This window comes from Hyperolius riggenbachi, chromosome 4 (assembly GCF_040937935.1).
Source record: "Hyperolius riggenbachi isolate aHypRig1 chromosome 4, aHypRig1.pri, whole genome shotgun sequence".
In the NCBI taxonomy this organism is placed as follows: Eukaryota; Metazoa; Chordata; class Amphibia; order Anura; family Hyperoliidae; genus Hyperolius; species Hyperolius riggenbachi.
Genome location: NC_090649.1, coordinates 122,487,306 through 122,515,097, shown reverse-complemented (window position 1 = coordinate 122,515,097; position 27,792 = coordinate 122,487,306). Strand labels below are relative to the sequence as shown.

General features: G+C 44.6%; 1 protein-coding gene across 1 annotated transcript in view; it reads right to left on the bottom strand.

The window, feature by feature from the left end:
• Window positions 1-23,365: 23,365 nt before the first annotated feature.
• PID1 (phosphotyrosine interaction domain containing 1) overlaps window positions 23,366-27,792 on the bottom strand; it is a 113,327-nt gene continuing 108,900 nt past the window's right edge. Inside the window, exon 3 of the mRNA XM_068280506.1 lies at window positions 23,366-26,489. Coding sequence (XP_068136607.1) covers window positions 26,013-26,489 — 477 coding nt within the window. The 3' untranslated portion in view covers window positions 23,366-26,012. The remainder of the gene's footprint in view (window positions 26,490-27,792) is intronic.

Here is a 27,792-nt window from a genome sequence, read left to right as displayed (position 1 = left end):
GAACTTCATCCCAATCAGTAGCCGATAACCCCTCTCCCACAAGAAATCTTTACCGTTTCTCAAATAGATCATCGTGTGGTTGACATTGTGGTGAAGCCCCTCCCACAGTGTGATGTCATGACCATGGTCCTGACATTTTGCTGTCTGTGAACCTCATTGCATTGCTTTTTCCAACTGCCAAGCAAGCAATATCTCCCTCTGTGCATTGAATTCTCATTAAACATTCTGTACAGATCACCCGGTAGAACTAAAGATGTCACCTCCAGTGATACATTTCAAAATGTAAATCAGGGAGAGGATAGATTTTACAATGGGCAAACATGGACTAAATCATTTATAAATTAATATTGTAAACAATAAGCAATTTTATTCATTATACTATTTTCACTACAGTTCCTCTTTAATAAATTCCAGCAGGAAATCTATTGAAAATCATCTGCTGGAATCGCAGACGCTTCCCACAAGGGTTTTGATAGCTTTGCGGTTTTTTAGAGTACCCATTGATTTCAATGCATGTGTTGTGCAGGAAAGTAGTGCAGGTTGTAGCTTTTTTTTTTTTTTTTTTTTTTTTAACGATCTCATGTCTCCAGAAGACACAGCAGCGCCATAGACCATCATTACATCCGATTCAGCATGCAATTTTTGTATACAGCAAAACATTCAGGAATCAGGAATTCTTTATTCGCCAAGCATGGCTGGGTCGTGCCCGGAATTGGTTTTGGCACAGTACATATAGCTCAGGAAGAGACAACGATAGGTAGCATAGAGCATCAGAACAGAGTTAACACTACACTTACATACACAGAGGATAAGCAATTACATTTACATTATATAGCACTTAACATTTTCGTTACATTATATTAGCAGCAATTTGGCATCACCCGTAACAGTACTGAAAAAGTTCAAGAATGGCCTTTCATCAATTAGTTTTTGTGTCAATTTGATTTTTGTGCTGATGGGAGTATGTGGAGAGAGTTAAAGGAGGCTGACGGCCGAGGGGAAGAAAGAGTTGTGGTGTCTGGCAGTCCTTGAGGAGATGGCCAGAAGTCTCCGTCCTAGTGGGAGCTGGCAGAAGTAGCGATGGCCCGGATGAGCAGGATCGTTAGCGATCCTCAGCGCCCTCGATCTCAGCCTTCTCCTGTGTAGGAGGTCGAGTGAGGGGAGAGGTCTTCCAATAACCCTCTCCGCTGCCCTGATGACCCTCTGAAGTGTGAGCCTGTCGCTGGCGGTGGCGCCGGTGTACCAAACCAGGATGGAAGAGCACACGATCGATTCAATGGTGGCGGAGTAGAAGCTGATCAGAATCTCTGGGGCCATGCCGAACTTCCTTAGCTGACGAAGGAAGTAGACTCTTTGCTGGGCTTTCCTTTGGATGGCAGTGATGTTAGGTCTCCAGCTAAGGTCACTGGAGATGGTAGTGCCCAGGAGACGGGCACAAGGCACTCTAGCCACTTCTGAACCATCAATGTGAATTGGTGGTGGGGTGGGAGTGGATTTCCTGAAGTCAATGATTAGCTCTACAGTTTTTGTGGTGTTGAGAACTAGCTTGTTCTCCTTGCACCATTGGGAGATTCTTTCCACCTGCTGACAGTACTCCTGGATGTTGTCCTTGGTGACGAGACCGACGATGGTGGTGTCGTCGGCGAACTTGATGACCTTGACTGAGTCTGCCTTGGATCTGCAACTGTTTGTGTAGAGGGAGAGCAGCAGAGGAGACAAGACGCAGCCTTGAGGGGCACCTGTGTTCGTAGTCATGGTTTGTGAGTAGATATCACCCAGCCTGACGGTTTGGGTCCTGTTGGTGAGAAAGTCTGTGATCCCGAGGCGTAGGCTTGGGTGAACACCAAGTGTGGGTAGTCCTTCTTGTAGGATGCGTGGACAAATAGTGTTAAATGCCGAGCTAAAGTCCAGGAGTAGTATTCTGGCATACGTGTCCGCCAGGGGTCGAGTGGGGCGTGGACTCAGGTGGACGACGTCCACTTGCTTTTTTCAGAAAGTGGACTCCGTCCACCCTGGCATCTGTGGAGGGAGAGAGCGCAGTGGAAGGAGAGCTGTGGGGAAGGGGGGCCATTTCCCCCCTCCTTCCCTCACCTTGGGGCTCTCCATCCCCCGCTCTCCCCTCCAAAAGTAACAAATGAGCAGCTGGCAGCGGGCGGGAGTCGAAACTTACCTCACTCTCGTCCGAAAAGCTGAGTAAGTAGTGATGTCCGGTTCATTTGAGCCGGTTCTTTCCTGTGAGTTGTGTGATCCGGCTCATCACACTGAACTGAATCAGTTCAGTGGATGAGACAGGAACTGCAGCTGAATACTGCAGCTGCAGTTCCTGTCTCCTCCACTGAACTGATTCGATTCAGTATGATGAGCCGGATCACTGAACTCACAGGAAAGAACCGGCTCAAATGAAACGGACATCACTACTTACCCGGCTTACCCGGAAGGAAGAGGTAAGTCACGCTGCTGTCAGGCTCCCACAAATTTTAGTTCTGGAGGGGTAGAGGGAGGAAGGGGGAGCCCTGAGGGGGAGGAGACATTCCCCGCGGTGCCCACCAATCCCTCCTCTCTGTGCTGCCTGACTACATATACTGGGGATATATACACCTGTCTACATATACTGGGGACATATACTCCTGGCTACATATACTGGGGATATATACACCTGTCTACATATACTGGGGACATATACTCCTGGCTACATATACTGGGGATATATACACCTGTCTACACATATACTGGGGACATATACTCCTGGCTACATATACTGGGTACATATACTCCTGGCTACATATACTGGGGACATATACTCCTGGCTATATATACTGGGGTCATATACTCCTGGCTACATATACTGGGGATATATACACCTGTCTACATATACTGGGGACATATACTCCTGGCTACATATACTGGGGACATATACTCCTGGGCACATATACTGGGGACATATACTCCTGGGCACATATACTGGGGACATATACCTCTAGCTACATATACTGGCACTTATACCCCTGACTACATATACTGGGCACATATACCCCTGGCTACATATACTAGGCAACTATACCTCTGGCTACATATACTGGGGACTACTATACTCATGGCTACTTATACTGGGGACACTTATAGACCTGGCTACCTATGCTGGGGGTACCTATTTTGGGGGAACTGCTGTCAGATTATCTGCATTTTTGTGAAACCACTGTTATGTATTTTGGGGAACAGCTGCCAGAATGTGTATGTTTGGGGGACTACTGCTGCCAGATTATATGTATTTTGGGGAACTGCTGCCAGATTGTGTATGTTTGGGGGAGCACTGCTGCCAGATTATATGTATTTTGGGTGTTACTTGTATTTTGGGTGACTCACTGCCAGGTTTTGCGTATTTTGGGGAACTGCTTCCAAATTATGTGTATGTTGGGGGAACTGCTGCTGCGACATTGTCTATTTTGGAGGAACCACTGCCATATTATCTGTATTTTGGAGGAACTTCTACCAGATTATGTGTTTTTTTGGTGAAATGCTGTCAGATTACATCTATTTTTGGGGGATACACTATGGCAGAGCTCAAACTTCCCTGGCAGACCTTTTAAATCACTGCTAAGGTCATGTATATTTGGCCCCACCCATGACCACGCCCACATTATGTTTGACTACGCCCATTTTTTGGCTGCTTTTTAGGGTGCGTCCACTCACCTTTTTTTCCAGGACTAGACCCCTGGTGTCCGCTCTGTCAAGGTGGTCATAAATGGACTCCAGGCAGATGTTTATAGCGTCATCAGTGGACCTGTTTGCCCTATACGCGAACTGGTGGAGGTCCAGAAGGGGCAAGGTGGAGATCTTGAGGTTGGCTAGGACCACTCGCTCTACAGTTTTCATTATGATGGACGTAAGGGCTACCGGCCTGTAGTTGTTCAGGTCAGAGACTCCCTGTTTCTTAGGGACAGGTATGATGGTCGACCTCTTGAAGCAACTGGGGACTATTCCTTCACTTAGTGATTTGGCGAAAATGGCGGAGAGGATGGGAGAGAGTTGCCTGGAGCAGGTTTTCAGGCAGGCTGGAGACACGCCGTCTGGTCCAGAGGCTTTCCTGGTGTTTAGCCTTGACAGGAGTAGCAGTACATCAGCTTCGCTCACCTCTAGAGAAGGGGCTTGGCTCATGATGTTCACCTCGAGGCGGGGTGATGGGTTGGGCAGTTCCAAATGTGCCCTTGGTTCTTCCTGCCTCTCAAACCTGCAGTAGAACCTGCTGAGTTCTTCGGCCAGCCCCGGACTGGGAGGAGTATGTTGGGGGGGGCTTGTAGTTGGTGGCGGCCCTAAGCCCCTTCCACACAGCTCGAGTGTCGTTTGAGCGCAGGTTTTGTTCCATCCTCTCAGCATAGACCCTTTTGGCAGCCCTCAGTTCTCGATTAAGGTCGTTCCTCGCCTTCCTGTAGTCCTCCTGGTTGCCGGTCTTGTGTGCAATTTCCTTTCGCCTTCGCAGCTGCCGTAGCTTGTTAGTGAACCATGGCTTGTTGTTCGGGTAGATCTTGAAGAATTTGGTTGGAACGCAAGAGTCTTCACAGAAGCTGATGTACGACGCAATATTGTCTGCCCACTCGTCTATGTTTGGTGCGTCCAAGGACTCCCAGTCGGTGCAGTCAAAACAGGCTTTGAGTTGGAGCTTGGCCTATTCCGACCATACTTTGGTAGATTTAAGAGTCGGTTTAGCAGATTCTAGGCGTCTCTTGTAGGTGGGGATCAGGTGGATGACACAGTGGTCTGAGGAGCCAAGAGCTGCCTCTGGGACTGCCTTGCAAGCCTCCTTCAGTGCTGTGTAGCAATGGTCGAGCGTGTTCCCGCCCCTGGTGGGGCACTCCACGTGCTGGTGGTAACGTGGCATCTCCTGGCGAAGATTGGCCTTGTTGAAATCGCCCATAACAATGAATAGTGAGTCCAGGAGGGATGTCTCCCACTGAGAGATGGTCTCGCTGAGGTCCACTAAGGCACCCTTGACATCAGTGTCAGGAGGAATGTACACACCGACAAGAACATAGGAGGCAAACTCACGTGGCGAGTATGATGGCCTGCAGTTGATGAGTATGAGTTCGAGGTCAGGGGAGCACTTCCTGATGAGTACTGACATGTTGGTGCACCATGAGATGCTGGTATAGAAGCAGATACCACCACCTCTTCTCTTCCTGGAGAGGACAGGGTCCCGGTCCCCCTTTTACATGAGAAATATAATGATTTTCACAAACAGACCATCAGGGGGCGCTGTATGACTGATTTTGTGCTGAAACCCCTCCCACAAGAAGCTCTGAGTACCGCGGTACTCTGGGCAAACTGGCACAATGTAACAATGTTCACAGACAGGAATTAGCTGTTTACAGCTGTCTCTAACAGCCAAAACAGCTAGGAGCAGCTACATAACCTACCCACAGTAAAAATGTCACCATGTAATAAATGTCAGAATGTAAATTGGGGAGAGGAAAGATTTTACAATGAGCAAATACTGACTAAATCATTTATACATAATTATGGTAAAAAATGAAGCACTTTTTTTACTACATTATTTTCACTATAGTTCCTCTTTAAATCTTCCTGTACTGGAAACAATTAGACTGATGTATCTGATCTTAATGTTTTATTTCTTAGCTGTACTACACAAACAACTCATAATGTCATAATTTTTTTTTCGCTTCAGTGTCTCTTTAAAGGCTCTGGAAAACAGGCAAGTTTTTAGCCTTTTCTTAAAGCTGTCTAGAGAAGGAGCCTCTCGGACTGACTGTGGAAGCGAGTTCTATAGAGTAGGGGCTGCATGGGAAAAGGCCAGAGCACCAAACGTTAAGTGTATCCTGGGAATAACCAGATTCATCTTTCTGGCAGAGTGGAGGGTGCGTGGAGGGGTATAAAGTTCCAATAGATCCGCTATGTATTTGGGTCCCATGTGGTTTAGAGCCTTGAATGTCAGCAGGCAGATCTTAAAATGGATTCTCCATTTTACTGGCAACCAGTGAAGAGCTTGCAGTACTGGGGAGATGTGTGAGCTGCGGGGGGCATTGGCTAGGAGTCTGGCTGCAGCATTCTGTACTAGCTGTAAGGGGCGCAGAACCTTATCTGTAGATCCGATGAACAGGGCTTTGCAGTAGACTAGGCGGGAGGACACAAATGCATGAACCAGGGAAGGTAGGTCTTCAGCTGGGATAAGGTCCTTGATTCTCACTATATTTCTCAGATGGAAGAACTGACGACAGCTGATACATGCTGTCTGAGAGTTAGCTTTCCATTCAGGATCACCCCAAGGTTTCGCACCAGTCTTTATACTGTATGGTATCTCCTCCAATTGCTAGTTTGATGTGGGGACTTTTTGGACTTTATCCATCATGTATGTCCCGCCTACCACCAACACCTCTGTTTTGTCAGAGTTCAGCCTCAACCAGCTGGTGTTCATCCAATTTTGTAATTCCACTAGACAGGCATTGATGGATACTGATGCGTCTTGAGTGCCAGGCTTGAAGGACAGATACAGTTGTGTGTCGTCTTCATAACAGTGGTATCCTAGGCCATAGTTCTGGACTATTTTGCTCACTGGGAGCATGTAGACTGCAAAGAGTAATGGAGGTGACACAGAACCCTGTGGAACTCCACAGACAAGTGGCACTGGGTTAGAGTAGTGTGAGCCCAGACATACTTGCTGTGTCCTGCCAGATAGGAAGGACTGAAACCAGCTAAGAACAGCACCCATAGTAATTCTTCAATCTCTGGATTAGTACTTCAAGATCCACGGTATCACAAGCTGCAGACAAGTCAAGAAGAATCAGAACTGAGCACTCACCCTTGTCTCTTGTTGTAAGGCCCCGTTCACACTTGCGTTTTGGCATGCAAACGGACCGGATCGGATCAGGACCTGATCCGGATCGGAACCGTATGGTTCCGATCCGGATCCGATCCGGTCCGTTTGCATCAGGCATGCATCAGGCTGCCATCCGGATCCGTGGGGTAAAAAATAAACAAAATTACCATAAAATTGTTGGGGTCTGCAGAAGGTGCACCTGGTGCACCTGCAGAATCAGGTCCTCCGCTGTAGGCCTCACCTCCACCTTCGACATACTGCCAAACAGCTCCAGCACGTGTGTCACTGCTGCTCCACTCCAGATATGCTGGGCCCATGTGTCCCCATCCGAAATGGCCGCTATAAATACGCATAGGAAGTGGGGTAGAATGTCCGGTGTTTGTCTCCAGTGTGTTCTGTGCTTTCCATTCCCCATTGGTTTCTATATCCGGATGGTGCAGTCAGGATCCGTTCCGGGTGTGTGGGCCGGATGATCCTGACCCAAAAAATAGCGCATGTTGGAAAAGCCTCCCGAGTCCGGATCCGATCCGGCTCCGTTCTGTACGGAACGTACGCATGTGAACGTCCGCATAGACTTTGCATTGCTATGCGGAACGTACGTTCCGTTTGTACAGTATACGGTCCGGATCCGATCAGGCAGATCCGGACAGGGAACGCTAACGTGAACCAGGCCTAAGTAGATCATTCATGACTCGGACTACTGCCGTTTCAGTGCTGTGCCTTTTCCTGAATCCTGACTGAAAGGTATCAACAATTGTGTTATTTGTAAGCCTGGCTTCTTGCTGGTTGGCAACTGCTTTCTCGATAACTTTTAATAGGAATGGTAAGTTCGCCACCAGTCTGTAGTTGGTCACAGAGTCCGGATCCAGTGATGGTTTCTTCAAGAGGGCTTTTATGATTTATTTCTTTAGTTCTACTGGTACCAGTCTACTTTCCAAGGAGCACTGAGTTATTTGTGAAGTGCTGGTCTGATCAGCTCTGGGCACTGCATTAAGGATCCAGTTGGGCCAGGATCCTGGTCGCAGGTAGTGGGGCCGAACGCCAATGAAAATAATGCAATAAAAAAGTGCTTTATTTTTACAATAATTATGTATAAATGATTTTATCAGTGTTTGCTCATTGTAAAATCTTTCCTCTCCCTGATTTACATTCTGGCATTTATCACATGGTGACATTTTTACTGCTGGGAGGTGATGTCACTGGAAGGAGATGTTGCTTGCATTTTTGGCAGTTGGAAACAACTGTTATTTCCCACAATGAAACAAGGCTCCCATAGTGTGATGTCAGGACCTCAGTGCTGTGAGGCGCTGACATAACCCGTGGGAGGGGTTTCACCCCAAAACGAGCCATACAGAGCCACCTGATGATCCGTTTGAGAAAAGGAATAGATTTCTCATGGGAAAAGGGGTATCAGCTACTGATTGGGGTGAAGTTCAATTCTTGGTTATGGTTACGCTTTCAATCCCTGCCATGCTTGGGGTTATTTTAACCTTACATGACAAAGTTTAACTATGAATTAGGAAGGAAATGTGAAATGATTAACAGAGAGTCCGTGTTTAGTTGTAAGTATATACAGTTTTTACATATGATTAACCACTTTATCCTCCACTACAGTATATCTACGTCCTCTATGACTTCATCTAAGCCACAAGGACGTAGATATATGTATTGTAGCAGAAGCAGTGTTGTGCAGGATTGGGCTTGGTCCTGTGCACACTTGTGATCTGATGCAGCACTAATTGGTGAAAGGAAATATATGTTCCCTGAGGTAATGAGATTGATTTTTACCATTAAAAATGCTTTTATTACTGGTATCTCAGTTCCTAGTGAAAAATACACACTGTAGCATTATTTCGGAATCAAATATCTTCACTATAAATTGTGACAGGAACAGAATATAAGTTTTGTGATACACTGTAAGAATCGCCGAACAAAATTAGTGTTTTTTTATCTACAGTAGCGCTTTTTATTTTTAAACTGGAATTGGTAAAACTGAGAAATAATGTGTTTTTTTCAATTTTTTCCTTTTTTTGCCATTAAAATGCACAGAAAACAAAATTGTTCGAGGGAAAAGATGCCATACAATGAAAGCCTAGTTTGTCTTGAAAAAAACCCCAATATATATTTTATTCACGTGTCATAAGTATGAATAAAGTTATTGATGAATAAATAGAGATGGCTAAACTGTCAAAACTGCTCTGGTCCATAAGGGGGAAACAAGGTCTGGATGCAAAGTGGTTAAACTGTAACTTCAAAGGGTTAATGTACACATCAGTATCCGTATCAGATTTTAAGAATCAGTGAGATTAAACAACTGAACATATGTCAATTCCTGGGCCCAGGAGCTACACAGAGCCTTGTTGCTCCTCCTTTTCTTCTTCTTCCTTCTGCAGGCACTAGAGGGCACTATAGGAAGTACTGGGAGACAGGCTACTCTTACGGGCTGAACTGTCAGTATAAATATAAGACCCGGAGTTCCCAAATGTTTGTGACAATGGTTATGAAAAGTACAGCTTCTCTATCTATCTACCGTGTTTTCCCCAAAATAAAGTGTCATATTATTTTTTGCACCAAAAAGGCGCCAGAGCTTATTTTCAGTGGATTTCATATTTCTATGAACACACAAGTTTCTGTGCTATGTGTCTTCCTGCCTTCTCCACTGTGCCACCTCTTCTTCTGCTGGATCCAGCTTTTGTGTACTCCTTTGTCCCCCCTTGTACCTTTAGTATCCTCCCAGTGCTCCACTCTGTACCCCTGTCCTCCTCTATTCCCTGTCCTCCTATATTCTCTGCTGTGTCTTCCACTGTCCCCATGTCCTCCTGGTTTCCCCGTGTCCTCCAATGTCCCCCTGCATCCTCCTCTTACCACCAGCTCCAAGCTGCACTGTCTTCTGTGTCCTACGATATAACCCTGCAGCCTCCTCTTTCCCCTAGATCCATGTCGCCGTGTCCCTGAGCTTCAGTCTATGGGGAAGAAGTACGGCAACTTGTGTTTCTGGGCTCCAGTAATAACAAAAGTTGCCATACTTTTTCTATCTTACTGCCGCTAGGGTTTACTTTCGGGGATGTCTTAATTTGAGGGAAAGAGGGTATCTATCTATAGAGCAGAGTAGATTTGGTTTAAATACATCCTGTATGTTTTTGACCTGCAATCTTAAGTGTTCATTTTAAAGGATACCCAAGGTAACATGTGACATGAGATAGACAGTGCCTAGCACACAAATAACTATACTGTGTTCCTTTTTTTTCTTTCTCTGCTTGAAAGCGTTAAACATCAGGCATGTAAGTGGCAGTTCCTGTCTGAGTCAGGATTGGGTCAGACTTCCGTGTGACCCTCACTAATAAGAAATTACAACTATAAAAACACTTTCCTAGCAGAAAATGGCTCCTGGGAGCAGGAAAGAGATAAAAAGGATCAATGGTTCATAGATTTTACCTATGGCATACTTCAATGAATGTGTCATTGAGAAAAACAATAAAACAAAACAACTTAAAAAGTAGATTTAAATATAAAATAAAACAGTAGAATATCTTAAAAAGTCATTTTTAGAAGGGTAGATACAATTGTTTATTTCATTTGCTTATTTTCACCTCGGGTGTCCTTTAACCATTTCCGTACCAGAGAGAACTGGCCCTTTAAGGACCAGAGCTGTCCTGTTTTGCTGTGCGATTACTGTAATTGGCTCAGGAAGGGGGGCCAATGAAATTGGTTCCTGATCGAGAGACAGAAGCTATGCTGTCAACGTGATAGCAGGATAAGTGCAGCGATACAAACGGCTAGAGCTGTCAGAGCGCGCAGCGGGGCTGATTATTATCTATGCCCTGGCAGGAATAACAGGACACAAACAAAGTGTAGATTTCAATCATAAGGGTCCGGAAACAGTTAAAGAGTTCATGAACCCTAGAACTTATTTGTAAACAAAGCTATGGTTAAATTCCGATCCCACACACAGCTGCTGCTCCTTCTAGTAGAGGTTCTTCGCCTTCCCTGTTGAGACTCCGGAAAGTGAATATCATTGCCTGACTTCCAGGGTGGAGGAGGAGTCTGGCGTTTACTGTGATGAATGAGAGGTCCAGAAAATCCCAATATGCAACTGGGATAATAGGGAGTTGATGGTGAGTACAATGCCACTCTAAGGCAGCCATCCCTGAGGCGACTTGGCAGTCAATCGACCATCTGATTTTATAATTATCAAATCGGGATGAGATTTGCTGAAAGCCTCAATTGGACGTGCTGGGAAATCGCGTGCCGTCCTGGTTGATCCAGTGCATGGCGGTAACGTTTGACACAAGTATTCTTGATAAATGGATATTGTGCTAGCTTGAATAAACAAACCTTTTTAGAACAATGCATGGTTCACAATTCCTAGTGTAATGGATGCACTTTCCTAAGAGAATCCCAATATAAAATAAAATAGAATACTAATCAGTTTGACACCAAGGGCTTGATTGACAAAAGCGTGCTAAGTGTTAGCACACCAGTGAAAAGCCCCCTAGCACGTGCAAACTGCCTCTTCACGCGCTAATATGCGCGTAACAGCATGCGCGCATAAAGTTTTGCGCGCAGCGGTTCACGTGCAAAATCAGCCGCTTTGCGTGCTAAGTAGCGTGATAAGCATACTTTGCATGCGAAGCGGCTGATTTTGCACGCAAACAGACTGTATCACATAGCGCTAAAATAGCACGCGAAAAAAGCAACAGCTTTGCTGTACAAACTACTTAGCACCCTAGTTTGCGCGTGCAAAGCCTTAACACGTGTTGAGTTAGCACTGGTTAGTGAATCAAGCCCCAAATATGAATGCACTACAAGATTCACAGGGCTAGGGGAAGTACAGATTATATACGTGTCATGTTTGCACTCTGTTAGCTTATTATTTTATTCTGATTTATTATATGGTGATGTAAAAATGTTAAAACTTACCCCCATTGAAATATGGCGCTTGCTCAAAAACTGCTTTGAATAATAGTGGGTGTGCCTGACACTCAAAAGATACCCAGCACACGTTCAATACACCCTTCAGACTTTTCGATTGGTTGGAGAAGCAAACTACATCGTTCTACCAAGTTACAGAAAATAGGGGCGGCATGGGTTGTTCTGGAGCTCCCTGCCACATAAAGATCTATTAACCTCCCTGGCGGTTTATTTATTTTGCCAGGGAGGCTGCAATGTGGTTTTTTTTTAATTAAAAAAAAAAATATTTCATGCAGCCAACTGAAAGTTGGCTGCATGAAAGCCCACTAGAGGGCGCTCCTGATGCGTACTTGTAACAAGATAGGCCGCAATGAGCGGCCTATCTTGTTTCGCTTTCCTCGTCGCCATGGCGACGAGCGGAGTGACGTCATGGACGTCAGTCGACGTCCTGACGTCAGAGCCGCCCGATCCAGCCCCTAGCGTCGGCCGGAACTGTTTGTTCCGGCTGCGCTGGGCTCGGGCGGCTGGGGGGACCCTCTTTCGCCGCTGCACGCGGCGGATCGCCGCGGAGCGGCGGCGATCGGGCAGCACACGCGGCTGGCAAAGTGCCAGCTGCGTGTGCTGCTTTTTTCAGAACCGAAATCGGCCCAGCAGGGCCTGAGCGGCGACCTCCGGCGGCATACCCCGAGCTCAGCTCGGGATTACCGCCAAGGAGGTTAAAGGAGTGCATAGGCTTTAGTGGGTGCCAGCTAAATAGAAGGTACCCAAGTCAATTGAACGTAGTATAGAATTTGCCAACATTCTAAAACTAAGTGGTAATAGCAAAAGAGTCTAAATAAACAGTAAGGAGGAATTTTCTAGGTGAATAAGGAAGTGTTCAAACGACCCGTCGTTCGGAAAAAATCCGACGTGTGTATGGGCCTTAAGGTAGCAAAATTAAATATTAAGTACCTTCTTAAGGCCCATACACACATCGGATTTTTACGAACGATGGGCCGTTTGAACGTCCCGTCGTTCAGTCGTCCGCGCACCAAATCGGGCGTGTGTACAGACTGTCGTTCAGGTGATAAGACTGATTTTGAGCGATCCGCCTGGCGGATCACTCAAGACCAGTCTTCTCACCAGAACGACAGTCTGTACACACGCCCGATTTGGCGTGCGGACGACTGAACGACGGGACGTTCATACGACCCGTCGTTCGGAAAAATCCGACGTGTGTATGGGCCTTTAGACACACATGCATTGTTAGATCACAGCACTGATGGGTGTTACTATAAACAAGCAGAAACATCCCAGGCTCCGGTTTCATAGCGGTGTCAGTGTGGCCAGCTCAGCCATCCAAGTAATCTCATCATTCCATACACATTTATGTATAATCAGAGTTCTTGGTACAAGAAGGTACTTGTCAAGGTTTTAGGTTTCTATTAACACTTGTTCTGTTATTTTACCTCGGTATGAATACAATCTCATCTGTTATACACAATTTTACCATCTTACCTTTTCTTATTTAAAGGAATACTGTAAGGGGGTCGGGGGAAAATGAGTTGAAGTTACCTGGGGCTTCTAATGATCCCCCACAGACATGCTGTGCCCGCGCAGCCACTCACCGATGCTCCGGCCCCGCCTCCGGTTCACTTCTGGAATTTCAGACTTTAAAGTCTGAAAACCACTGCGCCTGCGTTGCCGTGTCCTCGCTCCCGCTGATGTCACCAGGAGTGTACTGCGCAGTCCCAGTATGGTCTGTGCCTGCGCCGTGCGCTCCTGGTGACATCGGGAAGCGAGGTCACGGCAACGCAGGTGCAGTGGTTTTCAGACTTTAAAGTCTGAAATTCCAGAAGTGAACCGGGGACGGGGCCGGAGCATCGGTGAGTGGCTGCGCGGGCACAGGATGTCTGTGGTGGACCATTAGAAGCCCCAGGTAACTTCAACTAATTTTCCCCTGACCCCCCTACAGTATCCCTTTAATTTACCACGACAGTCCCTCCCACTACGTCTTTATTATTGTTTTTGCAATTACCATATTTTTAAGTTATGAAGTCATTCATTTTCAAATTAAGTAATGCTTTGTTTGGTATACAATTTTCTGTTTTTATTATCTTTATTTCATCTGAAATGTTGAATATAAAAGATAAAAAAAAGAAGAGTGAACAAATGATAGCAACTACAAACAGAGGAGCCCATATACTAATTGATTTTCCCTGTTATCGCATCTGCCGGAGATAGATGTTCCCTTAAAGGGACCCTGAGCGGTAAATAAAATCAAAATTTGGACTTACCAGGTGCTTCCTCCAGCCCCCTCCCCCCCCCACCCCCCCAATAGCCCATGAGATCCTATGGCGTCCTCTTCTTCCCTTTCCAGCTGGCGGCTCCAATAATCGTCGGCTACAGGTGAAGTCGAGAGGGAAGAGGATGCCGGAGAACCTCACGGGCTACGGGGGGCAGGAGGAAGCCCCAAGTAAGTCCAAATTTCGATTTTATTTACCGCTTAGGGTCCCTTTAAGGCTAAAACGAAAATATTGGTCAGCCTGGATAGAAGATCTTGTTTGAGTGCACTTTTTATTACGGATGGTGCGGGTGCGAGATGGTATGTAATTGCCCAAAGCCACAGAGACGGTAACAGGCCCCCCAGATCTCCCCACAAATATGTATCTCCCGCGGGCCCCTCCTGATTATTACCTGCAGCAGAGCGCACTCCCTTCAGTCTGTCCTTCAATCTCGATGCCTCTTTGCTGTGACATGTGAGGAGGGACATGCAGTTAGGTCATTGAGTACAGGACGGGCTTAAGGTGCCCAAACACCTATCAATATTCCCCTTATGCAGAAAAATCGAACAATCTTTCCTCAATCATAATCTGGTCAGATAGGGTTCTAAACCTTCCAAACACCATATATTGATTCTCAAAAGATTTCAGCACCATTGAAAATCAATCAAACTTCAGCGTTGCACTGTTCAATGCAGCGCACAGCTATGGCTCATCTATTGACCGCTGCTCCTACCCTGGCCAACCTACATCTTTTTACCTGTTTGATACTGCCCATCGATTTTAAGCCACAATTGATGGGTTTTCAAACGATCAGACATTTTAGCACAATAAATTCCCCAGCTTTACATTAGAATACAGAATTATCGTTTTGTTATGCTTTGTGTTGAACTATATAGAAATTATGTTACAACGTTGATTTTCTCAAGATGCGTATGTGCATCTTTTCCTTTTTTTAAAAAAAAATATTTCTTTAGGAAAAAACCGGATCAGGAAAAAAAAATGGTGGCTTTTATGTAAAGATAGGTGTGTCACAACTTTTTCACACCTCTGTACTTTTACATATAGTCAGTGCATGCCTGTATTTTATTTATACACCATTTGTTTCTCCATCTGGATCATTACCTTTCCCTGGTGAAGGGCTTGCTATCTTAGTGAAGCCACTTTGTTTTTCTTGGCTCAAAGATAGCTGCAGATGGTGACTGCAGTCGTGACATTAAAAAGACATTTACTGCTTGGAATGAAAGCTATGGTAAATCTGGAAAATATACTAAAGTGTACAGACATTACTTTGTCAACAAAGATCAGGGAGGTTAAAGCCCAGCTAAGGCAGCAAAAACAAACTGCATGACTAGTGACGACTAATTCAGCACTGCCTTCAATATCCTTCCACTTCCTGCTGTTATTTTGCTTTGGGTAGGTGTGCCTATCCTCCTACTCCTCCTCCATGGTGCCCATTACTCATGTCTGAGGTAGTGCCAAAGATTTTTTTCTGCTTCTGCCAATACTAGCTCTCCATTACAAAGGGCCAATTAGATGATCAGGGCTGGATTTCTGGAAAGGCCACCAAGGTCCAGGCCTTGGGTGGCTGCAGTCCCAGGTGACACCTGGACATAAAATAGGGGTTGCTAAATGTGAAAGAAAAGCAAATGGTGAGCAACAAATAAAAAGGGAAGCTGATGTCCAAGAGAGCTGTGCATGAAAGAGAGGGTTTTAAGTACAGGGAAGATGCACATGGAAAAATCTTGGAGGAATGGAATGGGGGAGCACCCTATATACTTGGCCTAGGGGTGAAACAAGTATAAATCCGACCTTGGGAGATAATAATTCTGGCTTGAATGTATGCATGCACGTTTGAAGTAAATTGTATGCATCGAATACGCCCCAAAAACAACCCGCATTTAATCTGCATGCAAGCTGAAACTATTTACCTTTCATTTACCAATCCTAGTCATCATAGATTAGCACAGGGTACCACAGGAATTAGAAGAGCTATGGTCCTAGCTCTGACATCAGACAGGTGCACCTGGATGGAGGAAGGAGGCAGCACTATCAATGCTACACTATGGAAAATAAAAAGAAAGAAGTTAAAGTCTACTTGTTGGGAAACAAAAGTGTCCCAAATGTATACTGGCCCAAGTAGAGGTTCCCCTCCACCACGTCATTCCAGTGGTGGGACCTCCCGAAGCTCTTCAACAAGCCATTGTCTATGGAGCATGGCTGCATTGCCCTGGAGGCTTGTGGCTAAGGAATAGCACAGAGGCGAACAGGCTCGACTTTTACCATCAAGACTGAGGCTCCTTATATACTGCACAGGCCATCCTGCGCAAAGCAGCGCTGCAAACTTCTGAGGGTCTTAGCACTGGATCGGTGGTCAGGAGGGCGACATGGTAAGCCTCTGCCAAGGTAAAGCGCTACATTTTCAGCCTGTAGATCTCAGGTTTGTTTTAAAGGTGGGATCTACAGAAATGCCGGGCACTGCTAAACTGTTCACATAGCCCTGCAGCTTGCTTTTCCTTAACAGAACTTTAAGGCTACGGTCTTCTGTGCAAAAGTAAATAAAAAAAAAAATACTGAGAAGACAACATTCACAGGAAAACACCCTGATGATAAGAAAAACTGAGGGAAGCACTAAGATGGGCAGCTGTTTGCCTGGAGTCAAACCTTGGGAAACATATTTTTTTAAGTCTTTATAGCAATGTACATTGCACAATTGTTACTGTGGTGGTTCTATATTCTGAAGGCTCAAGGCTAGAGCACAAGTAAACACTTTCATGCTTTCTTCTAACCTATTCTAAAAAAAAAATCACATCAGTGCTTTAAAAACATTGTGGATGAGTCATTCCTCTGTGTTCCACATGTAAACAAGTATGGGGACTCCCTGGAGCACCGCACATCATCATGGCTGAGCAGGAAGGAATAATACGTTAAGAGCGAGCAAAAAAAATAATAATTTAATTCCGTGCAGCAGTAGGTTATTGCATCAGTAAACACAATAAACAACAAAATGCTGATAATTTCATTTATTTCTGGTTGTTTTCTTGATGCTAGTGTAAACATTGGCAATTTTTAACAGCTGAAATCCAGCAACCACATCAATCTTTGAATCAGTGATCCTTCATGCTGTTTATCTTGCACGACCTCTGCCAATTCTTTCCGATGCAAAAGTTAGGCTACGAACCTGCCTAGGTTATGTTTGTTAAATTAGTGTCTGGCAGCACTTATTGGGATAGGCAAGTATCAGGCTGCCGTATTTTTCGTCGTATAAGATGCACCTAGATTTAGGCCGGAGCCACACTATAACCACTTTTCTGAGCACTTGATCATTGATTAGCACTTTTTAAAAATTTCTCCCATTCACTTTCATTAAAATCGCGGTAAAAATCGCCGCAGCCATATGCAAAAAATACGGCCGGTCCTGTGCCAGGGTAACACATACGAATGTGTGACTCTGGGTGCACGTGTGCCGATAGTGTAATCCCTGCGCAGGTACATAGGACCGGCCAGAGATGTTCGGCGGCTGCAGCGGACAGTAGTGGATGAGAGAAGAGGATCGCAAGAAGCAGGACTAGAGCCAGAAATGCAGTGGCAGGAGCAGCTAATGTATAGAACGCTTCCCTGCGCACCTCGAAATCCGTACCCATGCCGGGTAAGATGCACACACTTTTCTCTAAAAATTTGGGGGAAAAAAGTGCCTCTGATACAGCGAGAAATACGGTAATTAGCAGGAAAAAAAAAAAAAAGTTAGTGTTGTAACTAGTTTAACCTCCCTGGTGCTCCGTTTTCTGCTGGATTTCTGTGCAAAAAGTAATCCATTCATTTTAACCTTTCTTCCTGTAACTTACCAAAATGTGTCTAGCAAGGATCTAGTATACATTTTGAGTATAATAAAAGCTTGAAACACAAAATCAAATTAAAACAAACATTTTAAAATTTACCCCACCCTCAGTAATATTTAGCTCCCCAGTATACTGTAGGTACCTCCAATATACTGTAAGTATCCAGGTATAGGTGCACAGAGTAAAGATATCTAGATATTGGTGATCCCAGTAATAGTTAGCTAGCTATACATTAGCCAGCTATAGTAAGCCTAGTATAGGTGCCCCCCCTCGACCTGCCTCCTTGCAGCAATCCACGCTACCGTTGCTTACCCTGCCTCTTTCCAGCGAGGATCGCATCAATTCCACAGCGTACAGCCTTGGTAGCTCCAGTCTTCACTCTGCACACAATCGGGACTCGACTTCATGACGCTTAGCCCTGATGATGTGCAGAGAAGACCTATACTACCAAAGCTGTACGCAGCGGAGGTTGAACAATCCTAGCTGGAAAGAGGCAGGGTGAGTAATGGTGCCGGGGATTGCTGCAAGGAGGCAGGGTGTGAGGGGGCACCTATAATAGACTTACTATAGCTGGCTAACATACTGGAGCACGCATAGCTAGCTAACAATAACTGGGGACACCTGGCTATCTTAAAAAAAAAAAAAAAACCCTCTTGTGCGGCATTCCAGACACTGTCAGGCATACCGCTTTTAGCTTATTTTTTTAGCCCAACGGTGTCAGGCATACCGCTCAGGAGGTTAAAAGAGCACCATCTCAAAAATGTTAAATGCATGTACATTTTGTATGTGTAAAATGTACATACGTGCAAGAGAAAAATGCACTATAAAATGTCACCTTTCCTATGTTGTTGTCACTAAATACATTTTTAAAATCTGAGAGATCTGACAGGTTTTGGACTAATCTATCTCCTCATGGTGGATTCTCTGCGGGTTTTCTTTATTTTTAAAACCACTTACTGAACAGCAGTTGCTCAGTTCCGCTGCAGAATAATGTGCAATCGAGTAAAGAGGTTGGCTGGTATCTTTAGTAAGATCCTTGCCATAAAGTGCTTTTGTAGACAATAAAGAAAACCCTCAGGCTCCTTTATGAGGAGATGGGCTAGTCCAAAACCTGTCAGATTTTTACTGCCTAGCGATAGGGGAAAAAAAAAAAAAATTCACAGTAGTAGTTGTAAGGTTAGAACTAAAGCTGGCCATGCATGCTGGCAGGGGATCCATGGCTGCACAGCAATGCTCTGCATTGAGCAGTACAACAGTACTTGAAAAGTGAGTGTGAAGTCGATATTTGACTGGGGAAGGATTGATCAGTTTGGCATATCAGGCCATAACTGACCCATGTATCATTTGGCCAGTCTAGGGCAGAGTTACAATTAGTGAAAAGCTAAAGGTAAAAGAAAAGCTTAATTGGGGGTGGTGGATAGTGGTATGGATATAGATGGGTAGTAAAGTAAGCGTTATTGTTATTTAGTATTTATATTGCGCAAATACCTTATGTAGTGCTTTATGGAGTATATATAGTCTTGCCACTAACTGTCCCTCAAAGGAGCTCACAATGTAATTACTATCATAGTTTAGTGCCTCTCCCATAGTCATATGTCCATTGTGGTCTAGGACCAAATTTTAGGGGAATTTAACCTTTATGTATGTTTTTGGGATGTGGGAGGAAACCAGAATGCTGGGAGAAAACCCATGCAGGTTAGGGCAGTACACTGGGTTAATGTCAAAGTACTGCCATTTCTATGTTAAAACCAGTATTTCTACAAAAGGATGAATGACATCAAGAACCAAAGTTTAAAAGGAGGACCAGTGAGGGTTTATTCACACTTGAGTGGGAATTGCGCGATTCCCGTTCAAGGCAAACCGCTAGCAAACCGCACATGCAACACTATGGCAGTGTTCTCACTAGCGTTAACCGCAAGCGTGTTACATGCAGCGGTTTGCCGGCGATCCCGGAGTGATTGCAATTAGCATGTACAGAACCGCTAATCGCGATCGCTCCCAAACCGCTAGTGTCCAGTGATTTTTCTGCGTTTATTCGTGGAAAAATCACTCTCGCAAAGCGCTAGCGGTAATCGCCGGAGTTTTGCGGTTTTAGGTGTGAGCGGAGCCTAACTACTCCTAGCAGAACATAAAAAGTGTCCAGGATAACAATGTTTACATTATTATCCTGGTTTCAGAATCAGAAATAGGATGCTCTTTGCATAAGTAATGCGTGTCTCTGTGTCTTCATATAAACTGCTCAATGTGATGTGTGCATGTCCAGGTCGAGCTTGTGAGAGAGCAGACAGAGCGGTGGCACAGAGGCACATGGAAAGATGCGCAGGTGTCAGTCATCACAGTACACACCTCTGTGCATGAAATGACCTGCCTATGGCGATGCTACATAACTGCTCTATTTCTACCTTTGATACTGGCATTTATCTTCTTTAACTGTACCTTGAGGGTTGTCATGAAAATTGTACTGTGTTACACAATGACAAAGTGTTTGGACTTTATCACAGACGTGATACACAAGCATGAGTTAATAACCTCTCTCTAAGGTCCAGTTTTGGCATGTTGGCTTTGAAGTCGTTTTAAATACTCTGTTATTGCCTCTTAATCACAGCAAGACAATTAAGACCTTATACAATCTGAGTGCACCATGGAATTCCAGGAATTCATAATAAGTGTGAAAATAATCACCTGGGAGAAAATTTCACCTACTTTTTGGATACTTTTTTTAATTACAAAGTGCTGAAAAATTTTAAGAGAAGAGGAAAAAACTACTTCCTAGGAGAAAACTCAGGAGGAAAGGTTAATTGCATATGAGCCTAGTTTTCTCTTTGGTGATATTTTAACTCCTTATCAATAACATGCCATCTAGGCTACCCATAAGCAAGAAAATATTTTTGATATTACTTGTTCACCTACTTTAGTACTTTTTCAATTGCAGGGTGCTGAAAAGTTAAGTTTAAAGGGCAGTTAAAGTATCTCCTACGAGAAAAAGTGAATTTAATAAGGGTCCAGGTTTTTTTTTTTTTTCAGACTTAGGCTACTTGCTCACCAAGACGTTGCGTTAGGTGCCACGTTAAAGTCACATAACGTGCACCTAACACAACGTATGGTGCTGCAAGAGAAGACGGTAAAATGAGCCGCGTTAGGCGGCTCTATCCCTATAAGGTCTCCCAGAGTGGCGCTGATTGGCCGGCGGGACCACGTGATGCGGAGCGAGACACTTCGCATCACGTGGTCCCGCCGGCCAATCAGCTGCCGCCAGTGCAGTGAATATTAAGTAGCCATGTGCGCGGCTACTGTAGCTGGCTCTCCCTGCCTCCTCTCTGCCCCCCACTGAGCATGTGCAAAACAGTCTAACGCGGCTATAGCCGCTCTAACGCCGTAGCATGCTGCACTTTCCGGACAACGTGCAGCGTTACATGTAACACAAGTGGGCTGTGTGAACAGCCCACTTGTGTTACATTGCTGTGCGTTGGGGGAGCGTTACAGGCGCACCAACGTGTAACGTCCCTGTGTGTAAGCAGCCTTAAAGGGATCCTAAACTGAGCAGGATATGGATTTTTCCTTTTAAAATAATACCAGTTGCCCGACTCTCCTGCTGATCCCGTGTGTTTAATATTTTCAGCCACAGCCCCTCACCAAGCATGCAGATCAGGTGCTCTGACTGAAGTCAGACTGGATCAGCTGCATGCTTGTTTAAGGTGTGTGATTTAGCCACTACTGCAACCAAGGAGATTAGAAGGACTGCCAGGCAACTGGTATCGTTTAAATGGAAACATCCATATCCCTCTCAGTTTAGGTTCCCTTTAAGTCCAGAGGTAACAGTTCACTGAGAACAAATTAAAGGTCATAAAATTCACCTGTGGCTGAGAAATACTTCTGAATACAGGAAACAGATAAAAAAAAATGTAATAGTTCCAGGTTTGTCTGTATAGAAGCTGTATAAATATAAAAAATTGCCATCAGTAACCAATCAAAAATACGTTTTTTGAACCTTTAAAATCAAATTTAGAGTATGGGATTCCTGAAAAGTCCTATTCAAGATTAAGGCTATAGCTAACAATTATCAATTGCAGTTTATTATCACTTAAGGTTTACTTTAACCACTTGAGGACCCACCCTTTACCCCCCCTTAAGGACCAGCGCTGGTTTGATTGATCTGTGCTGGGTGGGCTCTGCAGCCCCCAGCACAGATCAGGGTGCAGGCAGGGAGATCAGATTGCCCCCCTTTTTTCCCCCCTATGGGGATGATGTGCTGGGGGGTCTGATCTCTCCTGCCTGCTGTGGGTGGCGGGGGGGGCACCTCAAAGCCCCCCTCCGCGGCGAAATTCCCCCCTCCCTCTCCTACCTGCTGCCTCCCCCTGGTGTTCCGGGCTGCACCGGACGCTATCCGTCCTGTGCAGCCAGTGACAGGACGTCCCCTGTCACATGGCGGCGATCCCCGGCCGCTGATTGGCCGGGGATCGCCGATCTGCCTTACGGCGCTGCTGCGCAGCAGCGCCGTACAAATGTAAACAAAGCGGATTATTTCCGCTTGTGTTTACATCTAGCCTGCGAGCCGCCATCGGCGGCCCGCAGGCTATTCACGGAGCCCCCCGCCGTGATTTGACAGGAAGCAGCCGCTCGTACGAGCGGCTGCTTCCTGATTAATTAGGCTGCAGCTGGCGACGCAGTACTGCGTCGCTGGTCCTGCAGCTGCCACTTTGCCGACGCACGTTATGAGTGTGCGGTCGGCAAGTGGTTAACCTCCTTGCCGGTTATCCCGAGCTCAGCTCGGGGTAACCTGCGTAGGAGGATTACTCAGGCCCCGTTGGGCGGATTTTCAAAAAAAAAAAAAAAAAATGTATTGCACGCAGCTAGCACTTTGCTAGCTGCGTGCATTTCTCGATCGCCGCCACTCCCCGCCGCCCCCCCTCCCCCTCCAGACTCCTTGCGCAGCCTGGCCAATCAGTGCCAGGCAGCGCTGAGGGGTGGATCGGGATTCCCTCGGATGTCCATGACGTTGGTGGCGTCATCCGCCCCATCGCCATGGAGACCAGGGAAGCCCAGCAGGAAATCCATTCTGAACAGGATTTCCTGCTTACTCTGATCGCCGGAGGCTATCGGAGTGGGTGGGGGGATGCCGCTGCTCAGTGGCTATCATGTAGCGAGCCCTGGGCTCGCTACAGGATTTAAAAAAAAAAATAAAAATAAAAAAAAAGGGCTGTGCTGCACCCTTGCCGCGGAAGTTGGACCGGCAAGGGGGTTAATCCACCATGAAAATGCAAAGACAATGGTATCACTGTTAACAGTGAAACTCCAGGAAAGCATCTAAACCCATCGGATGTCTTGGTTTGAGTTCACAAATCACATTTTTTAGTGTGCAGCTCCTGCAGCGAAGAAACAGTTTCAATATTTGGCCACATGACCTAAAACCAATAGCATGTGGCCACACCCACATTGCTTTGTGATAAGGGTAGACGACAACGATTTTGCTCATTATAAAAAGAAGCATTTGACAATAACAAAAGAAGACACACTTTAAACAGGTCTGGTAAATAGGTCTGTATTTTTACTTTGTAAATAGTACATTTCTTTAATATGAAAAAAGCAAAACAACTGAGAAACAAAAATAGCTTTCCTTGTATTAAGGGAGACTTTCCTTGACATACACGCAAAATTTGATCAAATAGGATGATATGGCCTATTCACAGTAACCACAAAAAGTAATGATTGTTCACTATTAACATACATATTGTTAAGGAAAATAAATCCATTAAATGGCTATTTACACAATTTTACATCATTTCTTCCATTATTGGATCTTTATATGGGAGCCAATACAAAAATAAAAACTTTATTATCCAATGTGTGCAATTTCCATTGCAAAACTTAGCTTTCTTGTAACCCATGAGACATCCTACCAACCACATCTATAAAACACGAGACTTAACAATGGTGATTTTGCTAGGAACCTACTTTCACAAACTTTAGGGTTTTTATTTTAAGAAGAATGTAAAATGAAGTGTGATTCACTTTATACTATATATCTGAATAAGTTAGATGCATGATTGAGCTTCAAGCCCACTTTTAGATTGAGCAAGAAACAGGCTTGTGTAAAGCCCACTTCCTGTCTACACAAGCGATATGCCATTTACATAAGTTGCAGCTCAAGTGGTAGTCATGTGACTGCTCTATGCCACTTCCTCCCAGTCCCGGATCTCCTATGATGGTCTCTGTGGGGGTCCAGTGCACGCCCACCCTCCGCACTTCACAAAGTTAGGTTTCTTACACAGGCCATATTTGAGCCTCCAGCTTTCTCATCTTCTGTTTGCATTACCAGTATGATATTAGCAAGAACACAAAGCCATTACAATGTAATCCTTTCTGAACTTCCACCATTAACCTCAGGTCTAGGTGAAAATGTGAGTGATACTTTAAGGCCTAAACATGTAGGAATGTGGTTATGTTGGGCCGCCATTTGTCTTTGTACTCATAAATTAATCCCCCGAGCAAGGTGCCCAACCAAAGGATTACATGGACACCCTGCTATGAAAGCTGAAAGTAACTTGAAAAGTTCATAGACTCTGCTAGAAGTACCTATATACCATGTGTGCATCAAGGTGGAGAATTTGACCTATACATAAAATCTGGGAATTATACTGTGAGAGGGTATTGAACATTGAGGTTTTATGACCCATAGTGGTCAGTGAACTAAATTTAGAGCCTTATACAATATATGATCCCACAAACTTGGACTTTATGACTGGGAAAGGTCTGTAACTCAACAATATCAGAACATAGTGGGGCTGCAAAAAGTTTCATAAATTAGGCCAGAAACCCACTAGTAGTGCTTTTCTGAGCGTTTAGTGATTTGAAAAGCTCTTGCTAATGTAATGCTATGGGTGTGATCCCACTTGAGCGATGTGATTTTTTAAAAATCCCCCATAGCGTTGCATTAGCAAGAGCTTTTTCAAATCACTAACTTAGAAAATTGCTCAAGTGGGTTTCTAGCCTTAGTGGGATTTTTTATTTATGGTATTTTTTTTTAAATCCAGGCTGTGCTAGATGTTCTAAAGATGCATTCTTGCTGTGGATGCTGCATGTAACTGTAATGGCTCAAGCTATTTCAGTAACCTTTCAGTTATCTTCTCTATATTCTGATATTACCTAGACGAGGGATTCATACTTTTGCCCCCAACAGATAATTTAGGAAATCCGATCCTGGTTTATTGGATCACTTGTGTTTCCAAGTCATCAGTGCACCCCAAAGTCACAGCCTGGTAAATTACGTATAAAGCTCTTCTGAGGTATAATGATCAAGATGGCAACATTTTGTGCTTAGGGTTTGGGCTTCCACTAGTGAATAGATTTTTTTACTCATGTACCTCCAGGTTCTGTATGATATGATAGTTAGTCATCCAAATTTAAGTCTTGAAAAGTACAGCTAAAAATAACAGTGACATAATGGCCTCAGGGTACCATATAGGCGACACAACTGCATCTGTAAAGTGCTGATCACATGGGATGAATTCCTCTACATAAAAAGGCAAGAAGAAGGAGTTTAAGCTAATAGAAACTGCGTTACACAGAACTGTAAACTAACAGCATTTATTAGGCTACAATGTGAAGCCAGTTCCACCCCATGTTGTACTGTACCTGCAGACTCCACAGTAGGGGTTATGTTGTTATAACAAGGTAGATAAGTGGTTGCAAGTTATGATTTTAAAGACAATACCATGGTAAAATAAAATATACAATTCATATGCTGTGTAAATAAAAATATGCTTCTGTGATGCTTAAAAACAAAACATGTATCCTTTCACACATTAGGGGGCCTTGGTCCAATTCAATTTGTCCAGCATCTTCTTCCCATCCAAAGCAGTATTCCCATGTTTTTCCTGGAATGGCAATGGATCAATAATTATCCAAGACAACTGGCGTCATCATTAGATTTAAAAATATGTATAACCTTCAGGCTCCAATTGGAGGAGGAGGTTAAGGGAAAGTGTTGTCACATTTTTGGGAAAGCAGCATTTTTTAATACACATTTCATGTATGCAGCTCTTCATACACTGCAGTTCTTTGCAGAAAGCGGTCCAGGTAGAATCCCATGGTCCCATTCCCAATACAGACCTCTTACCAGCTGCTGCTGCTCCAGACTGTAGATGCCTAATCCGGGAACAGGACCAAATGCATTCAGCCATCATCTGATTCAAATCCAGGAGAAGCCTCCTCCGAGGAGTTGTCCTTGTGAATTCGACCATCGCTCTTCATGCTGTGGAAGGTTTTTTTGAAAGCCACCATCATGGCATGGGCCAGCTTTTTTGCTTCTATCTTGCTCTCACACTCCACTGCATGGCAATCCATCTGGTAGGTCAAGTCGTCATTGATTTCCCGGTATACCCAAGCAAATATATTAGGACTGACATTGTGATCTGCTGTGCAGTAAGCGATTCTAGCCACCTGGAAGGTGTCCATGTGAATAGTAGCCTCACCCTTGACATCTTGGTGGTGGAGACGCACCTGGAAAGGACGGATTTCCAGGATGGTGTTGGAAGGGAACACATCTGCTCGGGCTAAAGTGTGTTTTTTCCACAACTCAATCACTGGTTGTTCTGTGCATCCTGATGAAAACTGCACTCCTGTGGCAGACACCTTTCCCAGATAGGTGACCTGCAAGACAAACACAAACATATGGAGTAACTGTTCACAACTCTAATGACAGAAGATGTTATAGTCCAAGTAGTGAAGCAGGTTATCTCAGCGCCCAGACCCAAAAGTACACCTCCCTCGGAGCTGCTACAACTCTGAGGGGGAATAGTATTTAGCGCTGCCAGGGAATGGAGCGGCAGCAGGGTGAGCAGTCATTCGGCTCACCCTGCACCCAGCTCACCGGCGGCGCCATAATACTTATGCTAAAGTAGGACCAAACCTACTGTGCTGCTAATATACCATCCTCAATGGTAAGTAGCAGCATCAGAAAAATCTAAGCAAGTAAAAAAGCTCATCAATAAAGAGACCCACATTGTCAGTATACAGGAATCAGTCTGACAAAAGGCTTCATAGCCGAAAGATTACTGCTTTTCTTCTAAGTTAGCCAATAAATGGTATCCTGATTCAAAACTTCTTGCAGATACACAAGAAGAGAGATGTATGTCATACAGCTAGTTCATTTTATAGCATTCTTCTGTCCATCATATCAACAGAGGCTGACATGAGACTGAATCACTTTATACAGATAAGTGGCTGCCTAGAAGATGTAGAGAATTGTCACTAGTGTGAAGATCTAATGTTTTATAAATGTGCGGATATTTTTCTTCTAGATTTATCATGACCTGGAAAACTGGGAATTTTCACAGATGTGCCAGAGACTTATAATGAAAAAAAATAATGAAAAGAAACGGATATCTAAATGTCATTTTTTTAATCAAACTGTTTTATGTGAGGTTTAAAATCTTAAAAAAAAAAAAAAAAAAAAAAGCTGATTTATTATTCCTGTCTCAGATTGCTAAAATAGATGAACTTGACCCCTTTTTTCATGTATTCCCAGCTCTCAGAAACCCAGTTCTATGCTAGGAAAGTATTTTATGGCTGTAATTCCTTATCAGTGAAATGTTATAGCCCCACTAGGTCCCAACTAGAGAAAACCTGTCAGTTGCATAGCTGAATATTAACTCTTTCAGCCAGAGAAAGAAGAAAATCAACACCGTATCAGTAGAGGGGGGAGGGGTTCTGTGTGAGAGTAGGGTCAATGTAGGTCATAGTAAAATATCTGCAATTACTAATATTTTACTGTCACAATTAAAATGCGATAAAACTGACATACCATATATACTCGCATATAAGTCAACATTTGCCTCAGAAACCAGGAAAAAGTGAATGCCTCCCGTATAAACCCCCTTCCCAGTATAAGTCCCTACACAGTCACATGTGCCTCAAGGATGATACAGCTGTGTCTCAAGAGGCCACTAGATGG